Here is a 23,336-nt window from a genome sequence, read left to right on the forward strand (position 1 = left end):
AGACACTGTACTGTACACATGCATGTGTAGAAAGACATTTTAGAAACAAGATCTGCCTCATCTGATCCAAAGGCAGTTATTGCTAAAACAAAAGACACATAGAATATTACCAATACGCCTGTTTGAAAATCCAATTTACCCAGGAAGGCACTAAAATGTCATCCTCATGACCTACAAAGTTGGACAGACTGATACTCAATAACTTTTGAATGTAAGGCAAGCTCTTCTGATTGCTTGGCAAGCTGGTGATAGAGTAAAATGGTGCCTGCCTTGAAGGAGATAAGCCCAATACAGAGCATCTGTGTCACTGTTAGGGCTCAGCTTCATGGAGCTTGCAATGTGTCTATTAACTGCTGGAGGTAAATAACTCCCTTACAACTACAACTGTAGCATGAAGATAATTATCCAAGTGCCCTGAAGGATCTCGTCTATCTCTAAAAACACATTACCATCTAAATGTGCTTCTTACAAATGTTCCTCCCTCATCTACAAGCACTACTCTGACCAATGTGCTTTCATTTCAGCTGTTGGGTATAGATGATTTAACCAGATGGCTTTATATCATTAATGATTTAACATCTTTATAATATCTATTTTCTGATCATTGATGTTTGTACATCACCATCTAACAATCTAAACATGTTTTTAAATCCTGTCCTGTGAACTGTGACGTACTCTGAAATCAAGTTTTAAAAAGCTCTAATAAAATAAGGAACATCAATCCATATTTACTGGACTTTCACATGTAGCTGCCAGTTCCTTCGTTCAAACTCTGTGACACCATGTTTATAGCTTTAAAAGAAAGACTTACTTATTAAACCATAGTGTCCCATTTACAGGGGCTATTTGTAAGTTTGCTCTGCTGGCGAACAGGATTTCTTGCCAGGAGCAGGTGGTAGTGATTGTAACTTGATGGGAGCTTCTATCACTGTTGCAATTACAAGATAAGAAGTTTTAATATGCCCTCTGAGCAGCACTATGTCTTTAGGGAAGATTGGAGGCTGCATTGAGTCGCTATCAGAAAAAAAGTGATGAGATTGGGCCGGGGCTAGCTGGTTAGCGTGCTAACTTCAGCAGAAGAAAAGACGCAATAGAGAAAAGTGTTAACATTTCCGTTGTCTTGAGACAGCTCTGGGTTGAGGAAAATATTTGTGAGCTGGAAAAAGAGACGATCAACAGGAGTTCAGATGTATCAGGCAGATGTATTTATTGTAAGCTTTGGAGAGGAGAAAATGATGAGCAGCACGAAGTCAGTATGTGAGTCCACACAGTGCCACACCAAGTTCTGAAAATGTCTTGTCTGACCATGGGTAAATATTCCCAGGTCTGACATGGTTGCAACATTATACAGCACCTTACTCCATATAAGGTTAAACTTTGTCCTCAACATTAATGTGTGAAGATCCTGTCGCACACCAAAATCCACAGTGTTACATGTTCTTACCTAATTAATATTACATGTGTCTCGTGCTTTCCCCTACTCAGCTCATCCTCGACAATAACTAGATTCAAACAATATTTATAAGTTTATGCTTCCCTCTACCCCCTTATCCATAAGACCTTGGGTACCCTAGCTATGGAGGATAGTAGTTGCTCCGTCTAGACACAATCCTCGCTTCAGTATGCATGACTGTACAACAGTACAATTCATCCCTAAGAAAAAAGTGCCTTAGCTAATCTGTCCTGCTTTGATGTGTTCTGTATGTTGAGGCCTAACAAATTCTCTGCATGTAGCAAAGCTTGTAAATAGCAACTGCAAATATCACGAGAGGGACAGCTGATTATCTAAATTGGAAAATAAACTTTTTAGACAATGCCACTAGAAGTCTAAGCTAAACCGATGCTGCTTGTTCCTGCAGTGTTATGATAAGAATGATTAACCTCCTGCTGGTCACGAGCCTAAAACGGGAACACAAATGTTGTCAGTGTAGTTTCCTTCTAAACCAGGCACGTTCATCTGGAGCCCATTAAGACTAATTACTATGAGAGTGTGGATCCCAGGGAAAACAGCTACCGACGTTACCTTCTTCTCCGGGCTCTCCACCAGCTGCCACTGGTTGCTCTTGATCTGCTGCAGCTCATCAAACTTGGCAGTGACGTCATCGATGGAAAGCTGCAAGAGGTCCCAGAATCCAGCCAGGTCCTGAGATGTGGGTCTGGGCATGGCACTGGGGTCCTGAAGAGATGGTGGAGTACAGGATGTAATGAGGTTTTTGCATTTAAGTGAAATAATTTCCCGTCTTTGTTATGTGCAAGGTTACTCAACACTGATCACAGATGTAAACGAACTTTATACACAGTCATGGTCACATCTAGAGTTGAACCTCATCATTCCTACCACTGTGTGGCAGTACAGCATCAACAGTGGTTCACAACCTCAACTGACAGTTCCTGGGCACCTCCTTGAACTGCCTTTAGTGGCATCCTTTTTTATCACAGCAAGTGTGATCCATTGTGTGCTGTAGCAACAACAATGATTAATGATAATCAAAGGTCATTTCATTGCCACATGCAGTGGAGAAGATTATGGGAGAAAGAAAGAGACAAGCATCAAATCAAGCATCATGTAGTGTGTATGAACTCTTCAACTTTGAGTGTGTCAGCAGAGGAGTTTTTGCAGAAAATTTGAATTGTAATGTACTGTAATACTGCAAAATTCTCACTATTCTATGAAATTCAAATGACAAAAATCTGGTGCTCAGAGTTGCAGCATTCCTGTGGTGTAAAAGACAACTCAGCAGCCACATATAGCCATGTGCACATTATCACTGACACCAAACAAAGCATGAGTGTGAGCTCAGGCCAAGGAAAATTCTATCACGTCAAACTTCAAAGCACATCCGGAGCATCGTGCAGTTCCTCCTCCGTCCAGCAGGGAAACAGAGTCGTTTTCTCATTCAGACATGTCTGAAGGCTCATGGCAATCTAAGGCTTGTCACTACCAATGTTAGACTTAATTCATCATCCCATTATCTACAGAGAGAGAGGTAGAGAGTGCAGCCCAAATCCATCCAAAAGAGAGCAACACACACACTTAAGACACACACACACACACACATACACACAAAAAATATATATATCAACACAAGGCAGTGAGAGGGCGGGCAGATTTCAACCACCTCCACAAGGTTTTGCATTTCATTTAAAAAATTAGCTACGCTTCAGAGAGGTGTGATTAAGTGCCTGTCTCTGTCACCGTCTCTCTACTGTATCTGCAGGAACATTCTCACTTATGACACTACCATCTTCTAATATATGCTGACTCTGTGGATAGTTAGCATTAGAAAAGGTATGAGTTTCCAGTCAACGTGACATGAGGGCTAAACAGTGAGACAGTGTGGCAGTCCATTATTCAAACTCTGAGATCCCATTCAAACTGCTGCCTCTGTGCATTAATGGAAAGCCTCAACACTGGTGCTGCTTCCTATTGGAATTCCCCTTTCGTTTACTGCAGGGTCAATAGCGGCAGAGGGACTGCTCCACTATCGATCTCTGTGGTCTATTTCTGGAAGATGCACAAGTGCAGCGTCAGGCCGAGCACCTACTCAGAGCTCTGAGAAAGAGAAGGCAAGTTTACCCCTGGTCTTTTGTGTTTTTACGTGTAACATAATGGCAGCATGCAGGTCGATACAGTGGTCTTGTTCACAAACACACGCAGTACTCACCAGATTCTGCTGACATAGCCAGTAAAACTGCTGAAACTTTTGAGACATTAGTAGCTGAGCACTTCCCACTGCACTCCGGATCTTTCCTAGGACTGATGGACACAAACACACATGCACAGAGAGGGAAGAAGAAAGCGACAGAGAAAGAAAGAGAGTCTGGTTTCACCACTGCCAGCTTGGCAAAGGTTGAACATGTTGAGCAATGAATTCACAAGGACCCAATCTGCTCACAAAATGCCTGTCATGATTCAGTGTTTTCATAGTCAACATGACAGCTAATACTGTGAATGTTCTTTGGCTATACTGCATATACTAAAAAAAAAATTTTTTTAAAAGCCTTTATCATAGAATACATATCATGAAAGCATTGATCTCAGAGAACTCACTCTCCTCTGACAGGTCATGTTCCTCTGCCTCTCTCTCCATCTCTTTGCACCAACCCTCCAACCGCTTGGTTTCATTGTGAAGGAGCTGCATAAACCAGCTGCCGTCCCTCCGAAGGGGGGACACGCGGCCTGTTTCAGTGCTCTCCAGGCTGGGTTCAACCAGCCAGGGTTCAGGCTGTGGGCTGGAAGGCCCACTGGAGGGCCGGTAGTCCTCCCTGTAACTGAACAGGCCCTGTGTGCGCACCGTACGGATGGCCCCATACTGCGTGGGCGTGCTGGGCTCAGAGTGGCGACCAAAGGCGCCACCGAACTGCAGGCCCTTGTCCTCCATGGAGGGGAAGCCCTCCAACTCCATGTCTGCTTGCACTGCAGTGGTCACACTGTTTGAGCGCTTGAACCGCCCGTGCCTAACAACGACAGTGATGAAATGTAAATGTACTTACTTGAGAACAAAGAAAACCTTGCTGTGTCTGTGCTGCATACCGTTTTTGATCCTCCACCTGGATCCCTATTGAATGGAACTGAGGAAGGCCTTTACTTTCAGTCTCAGAGTCTGTCACAGTTTCCACCTGGTAAATACAAACAACAGCACACTTTCAAATGATCATCATTCAAAATGAAAATACACAGAGACACATTGCTACTACTCAAAAGGGCAGCTTGACATTTAGAAATGTGTTACATGTTGCTTAGTTTGAAATTTTTCACTTGTCACACAGAATTCAAGCTTTCAATTTTGTCTTGCGGCGTGCGACAAGTGGGTGGGTGGGTGTGCTGGTTTTGAAAGGGGCTCTGAACATATCCAAAAATCTACTCTTTACAAACCAACACCTATAAATGTCTGCTCAAAAAATTCTTAAATCACTAAACAGCTTATTTGACACATCTAGGCCTGTAGAAAATCTTGCTCAAACCTACAACTGCTAAAACAAGGAACATAAGAGAGGCTGGCAGTCAGGAATGAACTGACACTCACAGTCCACTGGAGGGGTGGTATGAAGGTGTATGAATCAGAGACATGACCTGCCTGTAATATCAATATAGAACAATACATGGTCCCTGGGATAAGATTCGGTGCTTTCCAAGGTTTCAAACTGTCATCTCTATAGACTCAAATGCACAGCTGCATTGTTTTCAGTTGGTTAGATGTGACTGAGGACCAGAATAAGATCAACTGTATCAAGGACTTTGGTACAAGGGGAGCTGTTCATTTGGGAGTATGACAAAATTTGCAACAGAATTATCACCTAGGTTTATTTCTGTTTCACTGCTGGCACAGTGTCCATTGTTGACAGCTGGACACAGCTTCTTGGACACAATGCCATGGATTGCCCGCTGGAACAGCATGGTCCACACAGGCAGCTACCTCCAGTTGGGGCTAACTACTGCGGACACTTACCTTCAGGAAAGGCACGAGCAAACTAAGTTAGTCAGACAGTGAGCTCCCGAATGAGACTGCTTCTTTTTCTCGTGGTAGAGCGCTTTGTCCAGGTATGGGTGTGAATGTTTTAAGCTGGTTGTGAAATAGTATTCAAGAGATACGGCACACAAATCACCGACTAGATCAGCAGGAGGAAGAGAGATTATTAAATTACTCCTCACCACTGGTACCTTTGAATAAGTCCTCTCCAGGTGATTGTACATCCTGTTGTGTAAAGGTCAACAAGACTCCAAAATGTTGTAGTGTATTTCACACAGACTGGTACATTTGGGAACTGGTAGCATCTTGAAAATGACAAGATTAACTAATTTTCACGCTTGTAGTTTTTTTTTTTTGCCAGTTTGAGGTCTGTATGCCTGCAATAAATCTTCCATAATAATAATAATCCACTGGTTGTTGTTTTTCATTTTTCATCCACAGTCATCCATAGTGACAAATTCTATTGTATTTGGTTGATTAAAATGTACATGAATAAGAGCCTGGGGAGGTTTGGTACTCTGGATTCTACTGGACAGCTCTTCTACATATTTACAATGTGAATATCAAAATGAGAACAAGAGAATTATCCTTTCAGCTGCCAGCACCAGACAGACAAAGACAGGATGTTGGTGTAATTAGCATGAAGGCTGAGTGATGAGTGTGGTGAGTGGAGAGAGAGCACCAGGAAGTGACACTTATGTTGTTACCTGTATCCCAATAGAGGAACGTGGGGTTTTGAGGTACTCCTCTGCCTTGGACACCAGCACTGCTTTGTCGCATGTCTGGACGGAGGTGTGGCTGCCCAAAGATGCATGTCTCTTGCCTGCTGCTGACTCCATGGCCATGGTGACTGCCTTGGTGCTGTCCAGGCTGTCTGTAGAGCTGTAGATGGGACGGCCGAGGCTGTCCGTGGTCCACAGACCGCCCCGTGGATGCCTGCCCTCCTGGTAGGCATCTTGGGTGGACTCTGTACTGCTCTGGGCTGTCACAGAGATAAGAGGCTTGGTGGTGGTGCGCGGGGGCACAGGAGGTGGAGTCTTCTTGTAACTGGGAGGATATGATACCGCTGGATAGCACAAGCAGGATGAGAGGACGAGGACAAGGCAAGACAAGGGTAGAGGGTAAAATAAAACATGAGAATGAAAAATGTGGCCAAAAGCTGACAAGGGCCAAGTGCTGCAGTACACCTGTATCACACAGTGTGTGATAGAAGAGTGTCATAGCATGATGAGAGATTAGGCAGTAGAGCACCTAAAGCAAGGGAAATGTCAGTATACACTGAAAAGCAACAGCAGCTTTGTTAATTATGTCTGTGTTTATTGCAAAAGTGCAATGAAGGATTATGGGAAAGATTTGCTCTTTCAAGTGCAAATGAGAATTTGATGGTAATCCATCCAGATGGACCTCACAGCAGAATTGGACATGTACCAACTTCACTTGCTCACTATTTTTTTTTTTCCATTACATTTACTATTGAGATACTTTAATTTGTTATAGATACAATGCTACCTGTCAATTCAAATTAGATAAGGAAATCAAGTCAGTCAATTCATGAGTAAATTAAAAGATTTCTATTTTAACATATTGCATTAAAGTAAGTAAATTTGCTCCATCAGCCTTTGTTTCTAATATTCTTAGAAATAACTACAAAATAGTTTTTCTTGTTTGATTTTTTTATGCTGAATAAAGATTTAACTCTCTCAAAATAAAAGAAGTAAAAAAAATCTGCATGAATCACAGAGTAAAATGAGACTGTGAATCATGGATTAAATTTTCCTTACAAGTATTTAATGACCCTCATGAGCATTCAGTCATTCATCCCTACAGTGCCTCTCACCAAGTCCTTTAGTCATCCACTTGTGACGTCTCTTTCAGTTCCCATCCATGATTTCAGTTGACAGTTAAATATTCACGATACGGAATATCTTCCTGAATACAGCAACATTGTTGTGCTTTGTCTTCTCAAACACACACACACACACACACACACACACACACACACACACACACACACACACACACACACACACACACACACACACACACACACACACCACTTTGGATCACAGGTAACAAATGCAATAAGATAATAAGGTTAGAAATAAGAAACTGCATGGAAGTCTGTTAAGCTAAATCCAGTCACAGACTTGACTTCCTTCCAACTTGAAGGGGCTGCAGTTCTGCAAGACACAGTGGGTGGATACCAGAATGAAAAGAGCACAGTGACTCAGGCAGTACGAAACGTCACACATTCTATTTTTACACATTTCTACCCATTTGACTTAGTTTCTAAACTGAAAATGTTTCTAAAATGAGTGATGTACTCTGGTATCTGTATTTCCTGCAGTTACCTTGCATTACTTTTAAATTTTGTTTATAATTATTAAATTAAGATGTTAAATTAAAATTTCCATGTCTGTGGTTTTTGTAAAACACACTCACAATGTGTTTAACAAATAACAATCACAGTATTTTCTTTTTTCAGAAAAATCTAATTATAAAACTGCAGCAATACTGAAGTAATGACGAAAATAATATTATTATATTATATGAACATCACATTGCATTATATTAACAAATATATTAACAAAGCCTCCTTTCCTAATCTTTTTGAAACTACTTCAGAGAGGTGTTGATTCAGCTGCGTGATCTTTTTGGAGACTGCAGTTTATGGTGCTGTTGAACTTGTTCACCCCATTTATATCGAAATATCAAAAGCACCTCTCTGCACCATATAATGTGATACAGTTCAATAGCACCACCAACTACATCCTCTGAAAATGATCAGAGTTGAATCAACATCTTCTTAAAACAGTTTCAACAAAAGCTGAACCTTTTAACCTTCATGATGGTAAGATTTACTGCAGGACTGGTATTAGTGTTAGCTAGGATTATCTAATAGACTGGCAACTGGGAGTATAATGCCCAACTTGTTTTTCTCCTTTAAACTGACATTCTAACAAAAGACAACCATTCTGGTCCTAAGTTAAAATCTATGTTAGGTACAGGACAGGACATGCATGTGTATGTATTCATTCAGTTTCTTGTATATTTTGGAGAAGTTAGACATCGTAGATGTTACCTACTTGAACTGCAAAAGCCTATTATCTTCTGTTGTATGTCATGGTGGCATGTACAGACCAACTAAATGACAAGGAAATGCTAATATGTCAAATAAAGTTTGAATGTTTCTTGTTGCTATGTACTGTAGGTCTCCAAACAGCAGGGTTTCTCCCCTTGACAGCATGAATGTGCAGAGAAAATACTTTGTTTGCAACCAGAGAGTCAAGAGATGTATTGTTTCTAAACCGTAAATGTGGGCTGCCGGAGTAAAGGCCGTAGGGTTTTCATTTGTCTTCTTCAGAGTGTGAATGTGCACTAAGGTGGTAACAAACAGACAAACAATTGAGCATTCACATAACCGCCTTTGCAGAAGTAATAAATGTGACTGCACTCCCACAATAGGATAATGATAAATAAAAATACTCTACATTAGTCTATCATCAGACTGTAAGGTGAGTCAGCACTACACAGCTCCTCTGCAGTTCATTCATATACCTAATGCTTGCCTAAATGGACTGACATTTTGGGACACATTTGTTGCCTCATACGTCTACATTTACGGGCAGGGTAGAATCACACAATTACTTGCTTAAGTTAATGTTGTTTAGTGAGGACATTTAACATGCGGATTCCTCCTGGACTGCCAGATCACCACCTCATAGCCTTCTGAGAGAAGTGCCCCCCTCACTCTGACAAACGAAAAATCACAATATATTGCAATAACGTTGAGTGGACACCAGATGTCCTCCTATAGACTATAGACTCTATCTGGGCAATACTGGATTTCCTTGTTATTTGACAGTCCTTCTCCTTGTGTCTAATTTGTTTGTCTCTACTTTTTAAGAGCCTATAATACCTGGAGCTGAAACTGAAACTGCTAGAAGTGGTGGAAGAAGTCACTAAATAAGAATTGTAGACCACAAAGTGTCAAATTACAATTATTGAAGTTGATTTAAGCAGTGGTTGAATGAAGCTACATATATTTACTTGAGTACCATAATTAAGTGGACAAGTGGTATTTACAATACTACTAGAGTATTACCATTTTTATTCTATGCTTATTTATGTTTCTACTTTGCCACATTTCAGAGGTTAAATTGAATGCATTGTTATAGGCTTCTCTACTACTAAGTTAAAATCAGCTCTACTTCTACCAGCTGCAACATAAAATGTTGCTTACACACTGATGCATAACTAAAACCAATCCTGTAAAATAATAAAAGATAATAATATAATAATTAAAAACAGCCTTAAAAAGCCTTAAAACATTGTGGTAAACAGCATCAGTACCTCATGCTCAAAGTTTAAGCTGTTCTCTCTAGACTTAAAATTTAAAAATCACACAGGAAATTGAGATGTAAAAGAGGGAGGAAATCCAACTGACAGTATAGCCTCAATAACCTTTGCTGCCATGCAGACACAAGACCTGCTGCAGTCTGAGAAAGAGGTCTGACTTGCTCCGCCAACTTGAAATGTTCCCACTCTTTCCACCTCCATGTAAGACCTACAGTTTAACTAAATGCAAAATAATGTTCAACATACAGTCGAAGCCGCTAAACACATTAAATCAATATTAGAGAAAATCTAGAGAAAGCAAGTTGAGGAAATGCTTTATAGCGCTACAGGCTTAGCTGAAGGTTTGGTTCTTATGTTTCAGGGAAGTATCATGTCCTTTGTGTAGTCAGTTGTGCCTGGCTGTGTTTGAACGTGATTGTTTGGCTTATTATTGCTGCACTGGGCAGCTCAGTAAACAGACCCACACACTGGGGGTGCAGCCAAAACTAAATGGACCTGAATGTCATGCTATAAAATTGTGCTCTGCTTAAAAGCGTTGTATTTGTTGACTGGTACTACAGGTAAACACGGGGGACCCTGCAGCACAGAAGTGGAGACATGCTTCTGCATCAAAACACAAATTAACCAGCTTACACTTTATCTTCACGTATTCTCCTCCCTCTCCTAGCTGATTTTGGTTATTTTCTGCCGCCATTTCTAACTTCATGACTGCTTACAGTGAACTAATAGTGTGCTCGAACGGTTGATGAGCTGCATTAATAAAACAATTACTTAACTAGTCCATTGTTGGTAAATGAATTTACGACAACTGACAATCAATTCATTGTTGAAATTATATACCAACATAGCAGTCTAACATGTCTAACATAGCAGGTGGAATTACGTCCATTGGGCCTTTGATGCTGTTGCGTTACGTCTTTATGTCTGGCGTTCCAAGCTAACGTCAACCAATCAACGTCTGCCCACAGCAAAACAACGCAAACAGAAGGCGGTAACCTGCTGCCAACGATGAAGAAGTTAAGGTGTTTCTTTGATAACGACCTTAGAAATGTACCTCGAAGTGCTGTTGGGGTGGTTTTACATGTATGTATGGATTTTTTTTTTGCTACATTAACGTATTTTTCGCCACTTAACCTTTCGAGATACGGAACGATGCAAAAATGTAGCCGACCGTTAACGTTAATATCCAACGTTAAGGTGGTAACGTCAACGACAAACAGAAGCTGTGTATTTCAGGTGTATTTTGTAATATGGGATAAATTATAGGAGTTTAATAATAATTAAAAAAAAAACTGAGCTAATTGGAGCGGACAGAGAAATGTTGCTAAGGTGGTTTGAAAAGATTTATGGAGGTTTATATATTTTTTCAAAGTCAAACTAACTGATACTATCCAACGTTAACGAAATACACCACCATACTCCACAAGCTGCTAACTAACTTTTTATGGCCTACATGGGATATGTTTAATTAAAAAAAAAAAAAAAAATGTTTTCACAGCAGCTCATTTTCAGCAATATGAAAATAAAAGTTAAACGTAAAAAAAAAAAACATGAAATAAAAGTCACTGGGCTTACGTGTATCCCACGTCTTTACAAGGTAGACATATAGCTTTATTTACCTTTTATCTGTGCTTTTTTTCTTTTTTTTCTTTTTTTTTTTGTTAGCCAAACTAGCCGGACCCCCTTTGCAACCCAATGGATGCATGACTGCAACTGAAAAGCAGTTTGCAAAGATAAGAGCTAGTATGGAGGAAAGGAGAGGAGATGGGGACGTTGGTACCTGGAGGTGGCTGAGCGCGGTCCACACTGCAGGCAGTAGGGAGACGAAACTGAATCCCTGCAAGGAGCAAGCAGCACCGGTTAGAAAAAGACAGATACAGGTATCACACACACTAATGCACACAGGGTCTCATTACATTAAGCTCATTACAAATATTCACGGGTTGTTTTCTCCTTGCTTATCCACTTGTTAGGTAAATCACTAACTGGCAGGGAGAGAGAGAAACACAGATATGCTCAATTTGCAGAGGTAGAAATGGGTCATATCAATGACGTGCAGAACTGAGTTCACTTAAAGAAAGTATGTTTGGCCTATAGTGGTTTCATACTGTATAAGTGAGTGACATGTACAGTCCACCTGTAACAAACTCAAACACTGCTTTGCTTCTTCAACACATAAAGAAAAACAAGACTAGGTCAAAACCTAGTAGCCTATGTTGCTGGACTGTGTGTTGGGAATGTGCAAAATTAAGGATGTTGTTGAAAATTGTTGTGGTAAACAACTGACATCATTGTCTTGTATTTGCATTCCGCCTAGTGTTGGCCATTTTCGCCTTCATCTGTTTGCTTCTTTCCTATTCTCTGTGCTCAGTTAATAATATAATACAATACAGCCAAATTTCCAATAATGCTATTCTCATTTACATATTTTTCTGTTTATGTTGTCAGACTACAGAACAAGTATGAAATAGTGACTGAAACGCAGCCCAGTAAGCCTACACGTAAACTATCCAAGCTGCTGCTCTGCACTGCTAAAATCCTGATTTTATAACCTTTATAGAAACATGCAATTCATTTTGAAAAAGCAATGGCCAGTGAGAATTTGGCTGACCAATGGTGGAGCAATGATCACTCAACTCTTATCACTCAGTCAGTCCCAGATATTCAAGATTATAGGGCTGGCCTTGCTGTTGCGAGACGCTGATTTCTGAGTATCACCCATTATTTAGCATTTGCTGTGTTTCTGTCTCAAAATGCAGACATTCTAATGGCACTGACACAACTTGCAACTCGATGGGCAATGTTCATAGGCAACAATATCTCAGGATTTGCCTCAACCTTGTTTACATGTATGATATCAAGGTTCTTATGCCAAAAACATTTGACAGTTTATTTGTCTAGACTTGGCACTTGTTCCATTTTGCATGTGATGCAGCTGACAAGTCTTAGTGCATTATGAAACTTAGTGCATTATAAAACCAACAACAGAATCACAAAGCTTTTGAAAAATCAACATTTGCCAAGGTTGTTAGGAATTTTGCCCATCTGCATTGCCCTATTTAAACATGTAACATGAGCTAAAGATCAGTCCATACTTATCAGGCTTGGCTCAATCAGTAAGTAAGTAATGCCCTAAAACATAAAGCAGGAGATAACATGCATTATCTGAATCTGAAAACAGACAGCTACACCTTATGATGTTATACATACATATAACACACAGAGAAGAAATTATTACAACATAAATATGAAAATAAAGTAATGATCAAATTTTTCAAATTCAGGATTCAATAAAACCAAATTAAATCAATCTAATCAACATTTTTAACATTGAGATGATATGTTTTTTTTCAGTCTGTGGATATCATCTAAAGAAATAATCAATATTGCTAGTAAAGGTTTTTTTAGCAGTACAGTGTGTCTCTTGAAGTTTCACAGAGCTTTTTTGGGATTTTTGGAGAATAAGGGCAATAAAAATGCCATGTACAGATAAAGATTTAGAAGAAGAGACAACGACAAGACAGTATAATCAACTACTGAATTAGCCATGCTACAACTGTGGAAAAATGCCACAAACATGACCTTGAATTGGAAAATTTAAGTCTCTGTCAAGTGGCATTTTTGTAGGGTTGACAGAAATGAAGTTTAGATAGTTGGAAACAAAGAAATCAAATAAGACAAATCAGACAAAATATGCTGAGAGAACCACACAAAGAACATGTTTTTCAACTTTTTTTTTTTTTTCTTATGGACTGCCTCTGGTGATGCAACAATATAGTATATTGAAAAGCATTGCATGTTGTACTGCAGCATGTGGAGCTTTTTGAAGTTTCATTTTTCAAATTTTGTACTGAATGGGGTATGACCACCCCCTTATTTCTATAACCAGTTCACTGCCTTTAAATCCCTTTGTATTTGGTTGCATGAGCTTAAGTCATACTTCACATGAAGTGCAAGTACATGGTTGTGTATATATAATTATAATAACAGGTAATTTCTGAAATATGAATTTATCATCCCATATTGTTTCACACTTACTAAGTTGAAATTCCCAATTGATTATGTGGGTACTATGAAAAATATGGCCCTTACATGTACTTCATGTAAAGTGTGATCAACATCAATAGTTAATATTTTTGGTGCAGAGAAAAACGGACTTTCACACTTGCGCTTTCTCAACAAGGCCTCTCAAACCTTTTGCTCCTTTGTGGTTGAGACATAAATTTCAGAAAAATCGTTGCAAAAGTTCTGACAGCGTCTCCTCTCCGTCGGACTCCCTCCATTTGTGCCAGAGGCCATTCTTGCCATAGTTGTGGACTCAGACTGGCAAAGAGGCTGGTGAGATGCTGTTCTTACTCAGATCAGGGTGGATTGTGGCTGAATGACATGCAATGACTGACAAGCTGTATACATGAGCATGGGGGCTGAAGATGTAACAAAGTGAATGTGAAGTCTCTCATGTCTTAATGCTACACTGTTGTTTGTTTGACTTCGGATTATAATAACAATGGAAACATTTAGTTAAAAAAGTATATATTTCCTTTATCTAAGTTTATAAACTGCAAAATCACTGTAGTTTAAAGCCTAAAAACTACTGCCCTAGTTACAGTCTGAGCATTATTGTCCCTCTGTAACAACATGGTGTACTGGCTATTAGAGCAATGATCAGTAAGTGCAAACTAAGTATGGAAAAACAAGTTGAAAGCATTGTTTCTGTTTTACATAACTGCATACATGTAGCATGTAGCCTAGTTCAACTTTTTTCATGAAGCAAATGTAGATTTATTGCTAGGCACATCACAACATCCTTAAAAAATAGCAGTACATGATTACTATAGATCTTTAATTGCATTTGTAAAAATGTCTGTTGAGGATGCAGGTGCAAAGTAAATCTTACTTTGGCACTGGAATAGTCTAAAATGACCTTTTCTTTCCAACATTCTCAAAGAAATCTCTTTTCTAAATCTATATTTTCCTGAATAATGCATGTGTCCATCTAAATTACATCTCTTTAGAGTGAGCATTTTGCCACAGGCAAAAATAATTACTGTGTTTTAGTAAAAACAACACTGTACTTTGCAAACGAAAAGAGCATTGATGACAGAGAACTTATTCTTTTTTCCTATCAGTGGTACTATACCTGACCCAACCACTGTGAAGAAATTTCCTCAGGTTTAGGGTTGAGCTGGATTATGGCACTGATGGTTTGCAAAGATGGGTGGATGGATAGATAAATGGATTAATGAATGGATGGATGATTTGACATAGGACAGCTAGCAGGACTTGAGGGTGTGTATAGGTCAAGAATTCCAGCTGATTCTGTTGGATATACAGATTTTAGAAACTGGGTTTGTGTAGCCCTTTTTTCAAGAGCTGTACAATACACAAGCATGTTGTTCATAGCCACATACATATATACATACAGTGGTGATGCCCCCATGAATGCAAGGTGGGTTAACCTTTTATGTATGAAATATCACAACAAACCAATACAAATCAATGGCCTGAAAGTATAATTTCAATAACCTCTCTCTCTCTCTCTCTCTCTCTCTCTCTCTCTCTCTCTCTCTCTCGTAGTGGTTAGTGCCCCAAATAAATCCATAAAAAGTTTACTTTCTCTGGCTTTTACAGATACATATATAAAGGTTAAAGTAACTAAAAACAATGCCTTGCTAGCAGCCCAAAGTTCATTGTGCCCTTTAAGTGTTGGATAAAACAAAGAAAATATTGACCATTTTACTGTTGTTAGAGCCCTTCCAGTAGCTGGGTTCAAAAGATAAGTTTGTCTTGAATGTGGCACTAGTCAAGCCTGTTAGATAAAAATATTTTGTGTGTAAAAAGATGACACTTTGGTCTGAGGGGGAAACTAGAATAAAGTCCAAAATGCAAACAGTTCATTCATTTGGGGAGTTCACTTTGGCATGATGGTAGCATTAAAGGAAAGGTTATGGGTTCACCAAAAACCTTAAGGTTTATCCTTTGAGGATCTGAATATCAACAAATCTTTAATAGCTTCAATATTTTGCTTTGAACCAAATTTTAGACTGACAAAATGACCATGGACTACTAGTGCGGCCATTAAACTAGGTTTCATAACCTTTTCATACCCTAACCCTAACCCTAGCCCATCAATGAAAGCTGATTATAAACATTTCATTATGCACCTTTGTAAATAGAATTTTAGCACACACCGTGCACATAGTATTTGAGAGAATTGGATGTTCTAGACAAACAATGTAAAGCCACTAATAGAACCAATAATAACTGCCTTATATGTACATACCCAATGTATCTGATTACAAGTACAAGTAAAATATTGTATTTAGGATTTTGTATAGACCGGATGAAGAGTTTAAAGTTACAAGTTGAAACATAGTGATAACACTTTCCAGTATGCTGGAATCTGCAACCATGTGATAATTGTTAATACCAAATTCATCACCCACCACTTTTAAAATTAAATTAGTAGTAAAGCTAATGTGACAAGAATAAGCTGAATAAAAAATACTATCAGTTACAAAATCACAACTACCAAAAGGCAAATGACTTGACTACAGATCCAAAAAGGTCTTTTTACATATCAACAAACGTGGCTTGTCCACAATTTGTGTATGAAAACCTGATTCATAATATCAAGTAAAAGCAGCATTGATTTGTGGTGGTTTGAAGAGCAAAGCTGGTATGTTGGCCATAACCTGCCTTGCTGCATTCCAGGATATTTAAAATAAAGACACACTGCTGTGTGCTGATTGTCGATGCAGATTATTCCCCTCTCCGCTTAAAGAAACGAACGAAGAGGATGTATACAATGGTTAAAGCAAGAGGGTGAATCACTACTAATACCAACGAATTTGAACAGAACTGTAATATTAAACATAACAAATAAAAACAAAGCAAATAAATAATTTTATGGATTTTGTAAAAGACTTTATGCACGTCTCAATTAAGGTATGTTCCAGTTGTGCAGAAGAGATTTTAAATGGAACAGTAACTCTTGTGTCTTAATCTGTTCAAATGCAGTAGATATTGCACAAAAATGCCAGTGTGGTAACACTGGGCCAAAATGTGGGACAGTCGTCAACAGTTGTGTTAGTTTTGTACTTTTGGTTCTTTTGTTCAACTTAATTTGCACTTCACATAATCTTGAAAAATCCACTGGATTCAATGTGTAAACAGATGAAAACATTTAAATGTATTAAACATACTTAGTGAGTATGACGGCATTTTCAACTAATGATATATCTTATTTTTAACAAGTGAAAAATGTTAATGAGTCAGACAAAATGTATGAAAATTTATATTAACAACACATAGAAAAAATATATAATAAAGCGGTTCCCTACCAGACCTACCGTACTCTCTACGCCCCCCAGCTAAGCTACGGGCGCCTAAAATGGGGGTGGGGGTGGGGGGGGGGTTGGGGGGGGGGGAGAAAAAGGAAAAAAAAAACAAAACAACAACAAAACAAAACCCAAAAAAAAGAACAAAAATATGGAAAGCTTGGTAAAAAAGCAAGGCATATTGAGAGGGTTAAAATGAAAGACACTGTACCAGACCCATGCTGTGTATTTGCAGTGTGTTAAAGTGTGTAGATTATTTGCTATGGATGCAAAAATACAATTTATGCTACAAGTCAGTTTCATCTTTGGATGCCATTGTAAAGCTATGACCCCCATTTTGCCATTTAAATTACCATAAACATAAACATCATAAACATTTTAATCCATTGTTTTATATCAATTTATGAAAAATACATAAGGCCAATAAAAGTTGTAAATGAAAATTCACAAGAAACACCACAATAAGTGAAAAAAAAGAAAACAAAGGTATCACATATTGGTTTCATTCATTTAACAAAATAAGCATAAACTAACAAATGCAGGCTAAACTATGGTTTTCAAAAGGATGCTTTATAACTTCGACAAAATCTAATTCACTTAACAATGCAGTCTGAGATCCCTGAAAATTGCAACATGATTGATGCAAAACAGAGTGGCATGTTTTCTCCAAGAAACTTTGACTCAATGCAGGAAAAATAACACATGGGTAGAAAAGGATTTATATTCAAGCAGTGTTACAGTTTCAGGCAAGATCAGATTCCATCCAAAAACCTTTGTCCTCAACTGGACGTAACAGAGTTGGCACAGTTGTTGCATCAGATCTCTGGATGACAACAAAATGTAAACAAAAACTCATGGAGTTATTGACTACATACTGTAACATAGATAGATAGACAATTCAGAATTTCTTACAAATAATTATATATTTCATTACACAAAATATGGTTACATGGTTAAAAAATAATTGTTAATACCCTTTTGTCTTTCTTCTGTATTTTTTTTTTTAATGTATAGCTTTTATGAATATATTTTTAAAATAATATTTAGATCAATATCTGTGTTTTTGCTACATTTCAACTTGTTTTAAGGGAAGGGTCGTTTCTTTGGGCTAAATGATGAAATGATAATGAAACACTTCATTAAATCTATTTTTAGCATGGGTGAGTTCCCTGGCATCGATCAATCACTAGTTTGCAGTTCAATTGGATATAGATTTAGAAGAATGTTAAGCATTTGTACAGCTTTTCCAATTATACTATCACAGGCTTTGTTTTCTAATTCTGCTGTAGTCAGTAAATAGATTTTCAATGTGTGATGCACTTATGATTTCTTTTACGTATGATGTCACACAGCACACAGATGCTACTACATAGCAGGAATCTCAGGAATCTCACTAACAAACTCTTGGATTTTAGTTACCTATAAGCTCAAATGGGAGAAATGTGACTGTAACAACTGTTTTCAGGAAACACGAAAATTACCTTTTGTGCTACCTGTGACTCATGCAAAGGTAACTAAATAAAATAAATATATTTTTTTTAAAAGAGCCGCCAATATTTTCTGAAAACATCATTCCAGTCCTGACATTGATGACTTGCATGAAGGCTTAACATAAACACCTAATATCTATAACTGCAAATATTTAGATGACATAAAAATACAACAAAGAACAAAGGACTTGCATAGAATGAATGAATGTAGATTGGAGACATCATGATTGGCCAGTCTTCAGCACCTTTAAATTACTTTGCATTCCCCAAATGATGGGAATAGATGTAAGTAAGGAATGCCATTGCAATCCCCTCTTAATCATTCAAAAAGCAAAAATATGAATACAAGCCTTTCCAAAGTTTTTTTTTTCATATATACGGTATATGTATATATATATTTATATATATTAAAATGATTATAGGCTAAATGTTGTCACAGTCATATGCCTTTCACTGAAATCATTTATGATTTACAGTAACCTAGCCTTTGGCTGGTCTGTAATGAAACACTCGATTGAGTTAAAAATGCTTATTCTCTATTGCAAATAGTGGAGAATGGCAACAATACATTTGAGCTTATTCCTTATATTCTTTGTACCAAAACCTCAAGTTCAGAGTTATGGAGTTGCTGTCAAAAATTATCAGCACAACATGACTTAATATAGTGTTCTTCTGTAACTCATATAGATTTTAGATTTAGATTTTCAAGGCAAATTAATTTTTTAGCAAGGAATTTCAGCTCAGGGTTAACGAGTTACTGTAACAGGTGTGTGGGGTGGAGCTACTGCAATAACTGAAAAGAAATGTCTGCTTTTTTTTCTTTTCTTTTGTGGCTTTAATTTTGATCTTACCTATAGTACAACCTTTTTATAAATATCATCTTTTCAAAATGACACATTTTCTGCAAGTATTGTCTTTTGGTCGTGCAAAGGGGGAAGTAGATCCACTCTCTTTACAAAGTGAAAGATGTAGCCTCTCCTTTGTTAAAAGTCCTTTTGCAAGGTTCACATTTCAGTCAGGCGTCTGATACATACAGGCTTCCCATGGTCCTGTGCTGCAGTGATTATCCAGAGATAAGTGCTGTCAAACTTGGAGATGTTTGTTGTTGGCCCCAGTTCCTTGGGCCTCATTATTAACTTTGGTACGCCATGTTGGTACAATGTGAAAATGGAGCGGATGAGTGGTTTAGGGGAATGCCAGTGGCTAATGAGCAACTATTATTTTATGAGTAACAGACAAAATGAGCAATTGGCCAAATATAGCAGATGATTGAGGGCTCCCACCCATTAAGGTTTGACAGGAGCCCAGCTAAGCCATCACTAGTGAGGCGGTGTTAGTACATTCAGTGGTACTGTACTGCACCTCTGGGGACATGTCGGAGAGGTAGAGGCCCTCAGTGGCTCTGATTGTCTACTTATAGGGACCAATGTTTCTCTGTTATCTTTCAGCAGTGATGAACCACCATGACAATTTCCAGCATGGCAATTTCTACCATTATCAGAGAAATGTGGCATTTAAGAAAAGTGAATATGGTAGAATTTAGTCCAAATCTCAAAAGATAATTTACCAAAACACTAAATCCAAATCAGTATTTGTCAGACCATTTTCTCTAAAATAAATTGAAATGGATAGGTAAGATACTACCAAATATTTAAGAACTTCCAGTCACCACTGCACAAAAAAGAAGAGGTGAAACACTGGTATGAACTACCAACTTCCTTATGAGGCGCACAAACAGCTGGATGATGAACATGATGAAATAAATGGAGGCAGACCTCAAAGACTGGAAAAAGTGCTGTGTTTGGTTTAGAACCATAACCACTACTTTAACCCCTCTCAGTGCTGTCAACACAGTATGTTTATAACTGCAAACAGTACAAGTTTTGAATATAAGTTTCTCTATATACAAAATGGTACATTTATATACATATACAGAGTTTGAACATGAATGCAGTTTGTGCAGGAATGAATTTGAAGCCAATACATTCATACTTCATGATCAGTGTGATCCCCCTTCCTATTTTTCTCTCCAAATGCTGTTAGACTTTAAAATCAATCACAAATGATTAATCGTAAACAATATCAGCCAGGAACTGAGTCCATAAATCCTTGAGACAGTGTCATCCATACAATATTCCAGTAGATTAGGCTTTTACAAATTTCAAAGGTGTTACTATAAGTTGCTCTCAGCACTATTGTTGTCCATTGTTTATCAAATTATTACAGTTACCTCTTAATGCTGTGTGGTTTACAAGTTCGCCATTGAGAAAACGTTTGTAAATTGGAAATTTTCAGAATGCCCATTTCAACTGGAACTGGCTACAAAATGGATGAAGGCCATGGCAGAGGAATGCTTTGATCAGAATAACTAAAAAGTAAATAATATATCAATATATTCATAAATAATGTATTTATCTTTAATGCATTCATTAAAAAACTAGGGTTATAAAGATATTCACAGTATTTTTTCAGTATACTCAGGTGCTTAAGAGAATGTTTCTACATGAAGAGAAACTGGAATGAACATGAGCTTGAGCTATTCAAATTCATGTGCAGGAACAGACCAACGTACGCCTCATCTCGCAATGGCTGATTACTGAATTTTATCATTAAATCACCCTTAGATTTCCAATCATATTTACTGTAATTGACTTTTCCTAAAGGTTGGGTATTTAAGACAGTGGAGGGAAGATAATGCTGCACTTTTTGGCACTTGAGGATCTGAACATCAGCCGCATTCTCTCACATTCTTATGTCACCTCATTCTGATGTAAAACATAATCATTCTCATTTTATTCCATGGCTAAGCAAGACACTTGTTAAAAAGATTGCTTGAACAACATGGTAACCTGTTCAAGAGATAACAGACTCTGTGTCTGCATAGAGTAAAGGGACATCTAACAACAGCACTTCCCTGCCTTTCTTGGTAAATGTCAGGTTTTTACCCTGGCTTCCTCATCTCATTTTACAGTATGTGTAGAATGGGAATGATTAGAATGACATAGACAGATATGACATGGGCCCACTGGTGTACTTTCTGCTCCACAGTTCTAGACTGGCGCTTCTGTGACCACCTGTGTGACCACCTGAGTCCGGCTGCTTATGGACCTTTTGCTTCTTGATGATCTCCCATGGAAAGTCCTCTATTGGAAGTGGGCTGGCAGGGCTGCCTGACCCTTCTGGCGTGCTTTCAGGGGTACCCTCTATAATTTCAATTCTGGGTGGGTCCATCAAATCCATTATGCTGAAGGGTGCTGGTTCTGGTTGGCACATCACTGACTTGTCCTGCGTATTCTGTCGAACAGACCAACTTGAGCCTGCTTGAATTCCTATGGACACTCTGTCGTCTGTTTGTGTGGTGCTGTCACTGCAAGGCTCCCGGCACAAAGTCCACATGTTGTAGCACTGAGTAAAGTTGAAGAAGTTGCTGTTGAAAGTCTTCAGTTCCCCACAGACATCTCTACGCAGCTCTGCCAGCTCATAGCGCATTGCTGAGATTTCATCCTTCCACTGCATATTGAAGGCAGCAACCATGTTAGCAGACTCCTTAAAGGCCTGAATGGCCTGAGGGACTGGCGGCTCAGAGGTGGCTATGGGTGAGGCAGAAGGGACCCTGTATGAAGGTGGGGATGCCGGTGGGACAGAGATGGCTGTTACGGTGGAGCTAGTACTGTGCTGGCTGCGAGCAGCAGCAGTCTCTCTCTCCAGCCTTTCCAGCTCCGCATAGGCAGAGGAGCTAGCACCGTCATCATCCTCTATCATGTCGTCATTTAGTAAAGAGGTCCCATCCACAACATCATATCCTTCTGGAAGAAAAATTTGAATATGCAAACACAAGGACATTCAAAGTGAAAGGAACAGCTGGAGTGTGATTTGATTTGGATTCTGAATTAGAAAATAAACACATATCTATGGAAAACATACAGTATGTGAGTGGCAAATAATTCCAAAGACATGCAAGATCAGACCCAATAATTCCCAATTTGGCTTGAATAATTTATGGTTTAATTCAGGGAGGGGCACCCACCACATACTGGTGTGCTGTTCAAATGTGAGTATGTCTGCACTAAAGGTGTACAAAATCAAGAGGTAACTGTGTAGTGTCATAAAATCATAAAATTACAAATTTGAAGAAACCATCTGTTCATTTTTTATTAATATGTAAATATATTGTTGGTAGAATTCACAAAATGTTTGTGAAAGTCAAGTATAACATATTACAAAAAATCCAATATGGCATAGAGGGTCAGCTTTAAGTAATAGATATTACTGCCTGAGCCAGTACAGAGAATACACCTTTTTTTTAAAATAGGTTTTGAGTTTAGCCTAACTTTATAATGATTGTCTTTAAACTCACATACTGTAGGCTTTTCACAATGTTTTTACACTGCCTTCTCAGTCATCTCAAGGCTTCTTTCCATCTTTTCACTGCACAGCACAGCAAAGAGTGGAATTAAACATGAAATACATTAGTCATTATCATATGATGAATCAATTTTCTGAGAGCCCTTTTCTCAAAACATATAAAAATGTTTTTCAGTGACTTGAAATTTGTGCCATTTGTGCAAAAGAAAAGATGTAAAGGGAGTAGAGGAATCACAACCCACTGGGCCAAGAAGCAGATATGAACCCTATTGAACATATCAGGTCCAAGGTGGCTGATCAGACCATGGAGT

The 23,336-nt window shown here is 38.5% G+C and overlaps 1 protein-coding gene across 1 annotated transcript in view; it reads right to left on the reverse strand.

The window, feature by feature from the left end:
• LOC139612333 (disks large-associated protein 2-like) overlaps positions 1–23,336 on the reverse strand; it is a 98,469-nt gene that overhangs the window by 9,790 nt on the left and 65,343 nt on the right. Inside the window, exons 8-13 of the mRNA XM_071467818.1 lie at positions 11,611–11,667; positions 6,179–6,537; positions 4,535–4,620; positions 4,052–4,458; positions 3,666–3,757; positions 2,024–2,176 (exon numbers count right to left, since the gene is read on the reverse strand). Of these exons, the coding sequence (XP_071323919.1) occupies positions 2,024–2,176; positions 3,666–3,757; positions 4,052–4,458; positions 4,535–4,620; positions 6,179–6,537; positions 11,611–11,667 (1,154 nt within the window). The remainder of the gene's footprint in view (positions 1–2,023; positions 2,177–3,665; positions 3,758–4,051; positions 4,459–4,534; positions 4,621–6,178; positions 6,538–11,610; positions 11,668–23,336) is intronic.

This window comes from Trachinotus anak, unplaced genomic scaffold (genome assembly GCF_046630095.1).
Source record: "Trachinotus anak isolate AG129_WGS33_773 ecotype Australia unplaced genomic scaffold, CSIRO_AGI_Tana_v1 ptg000031l, whole genome shotgun sequence".
Lineage (NCBI taxonomy): Eukaryota > Metazoa > Chordata > Actinopteri > Carangiformes > Carangidae > Trachinotus > Trachinotus anak.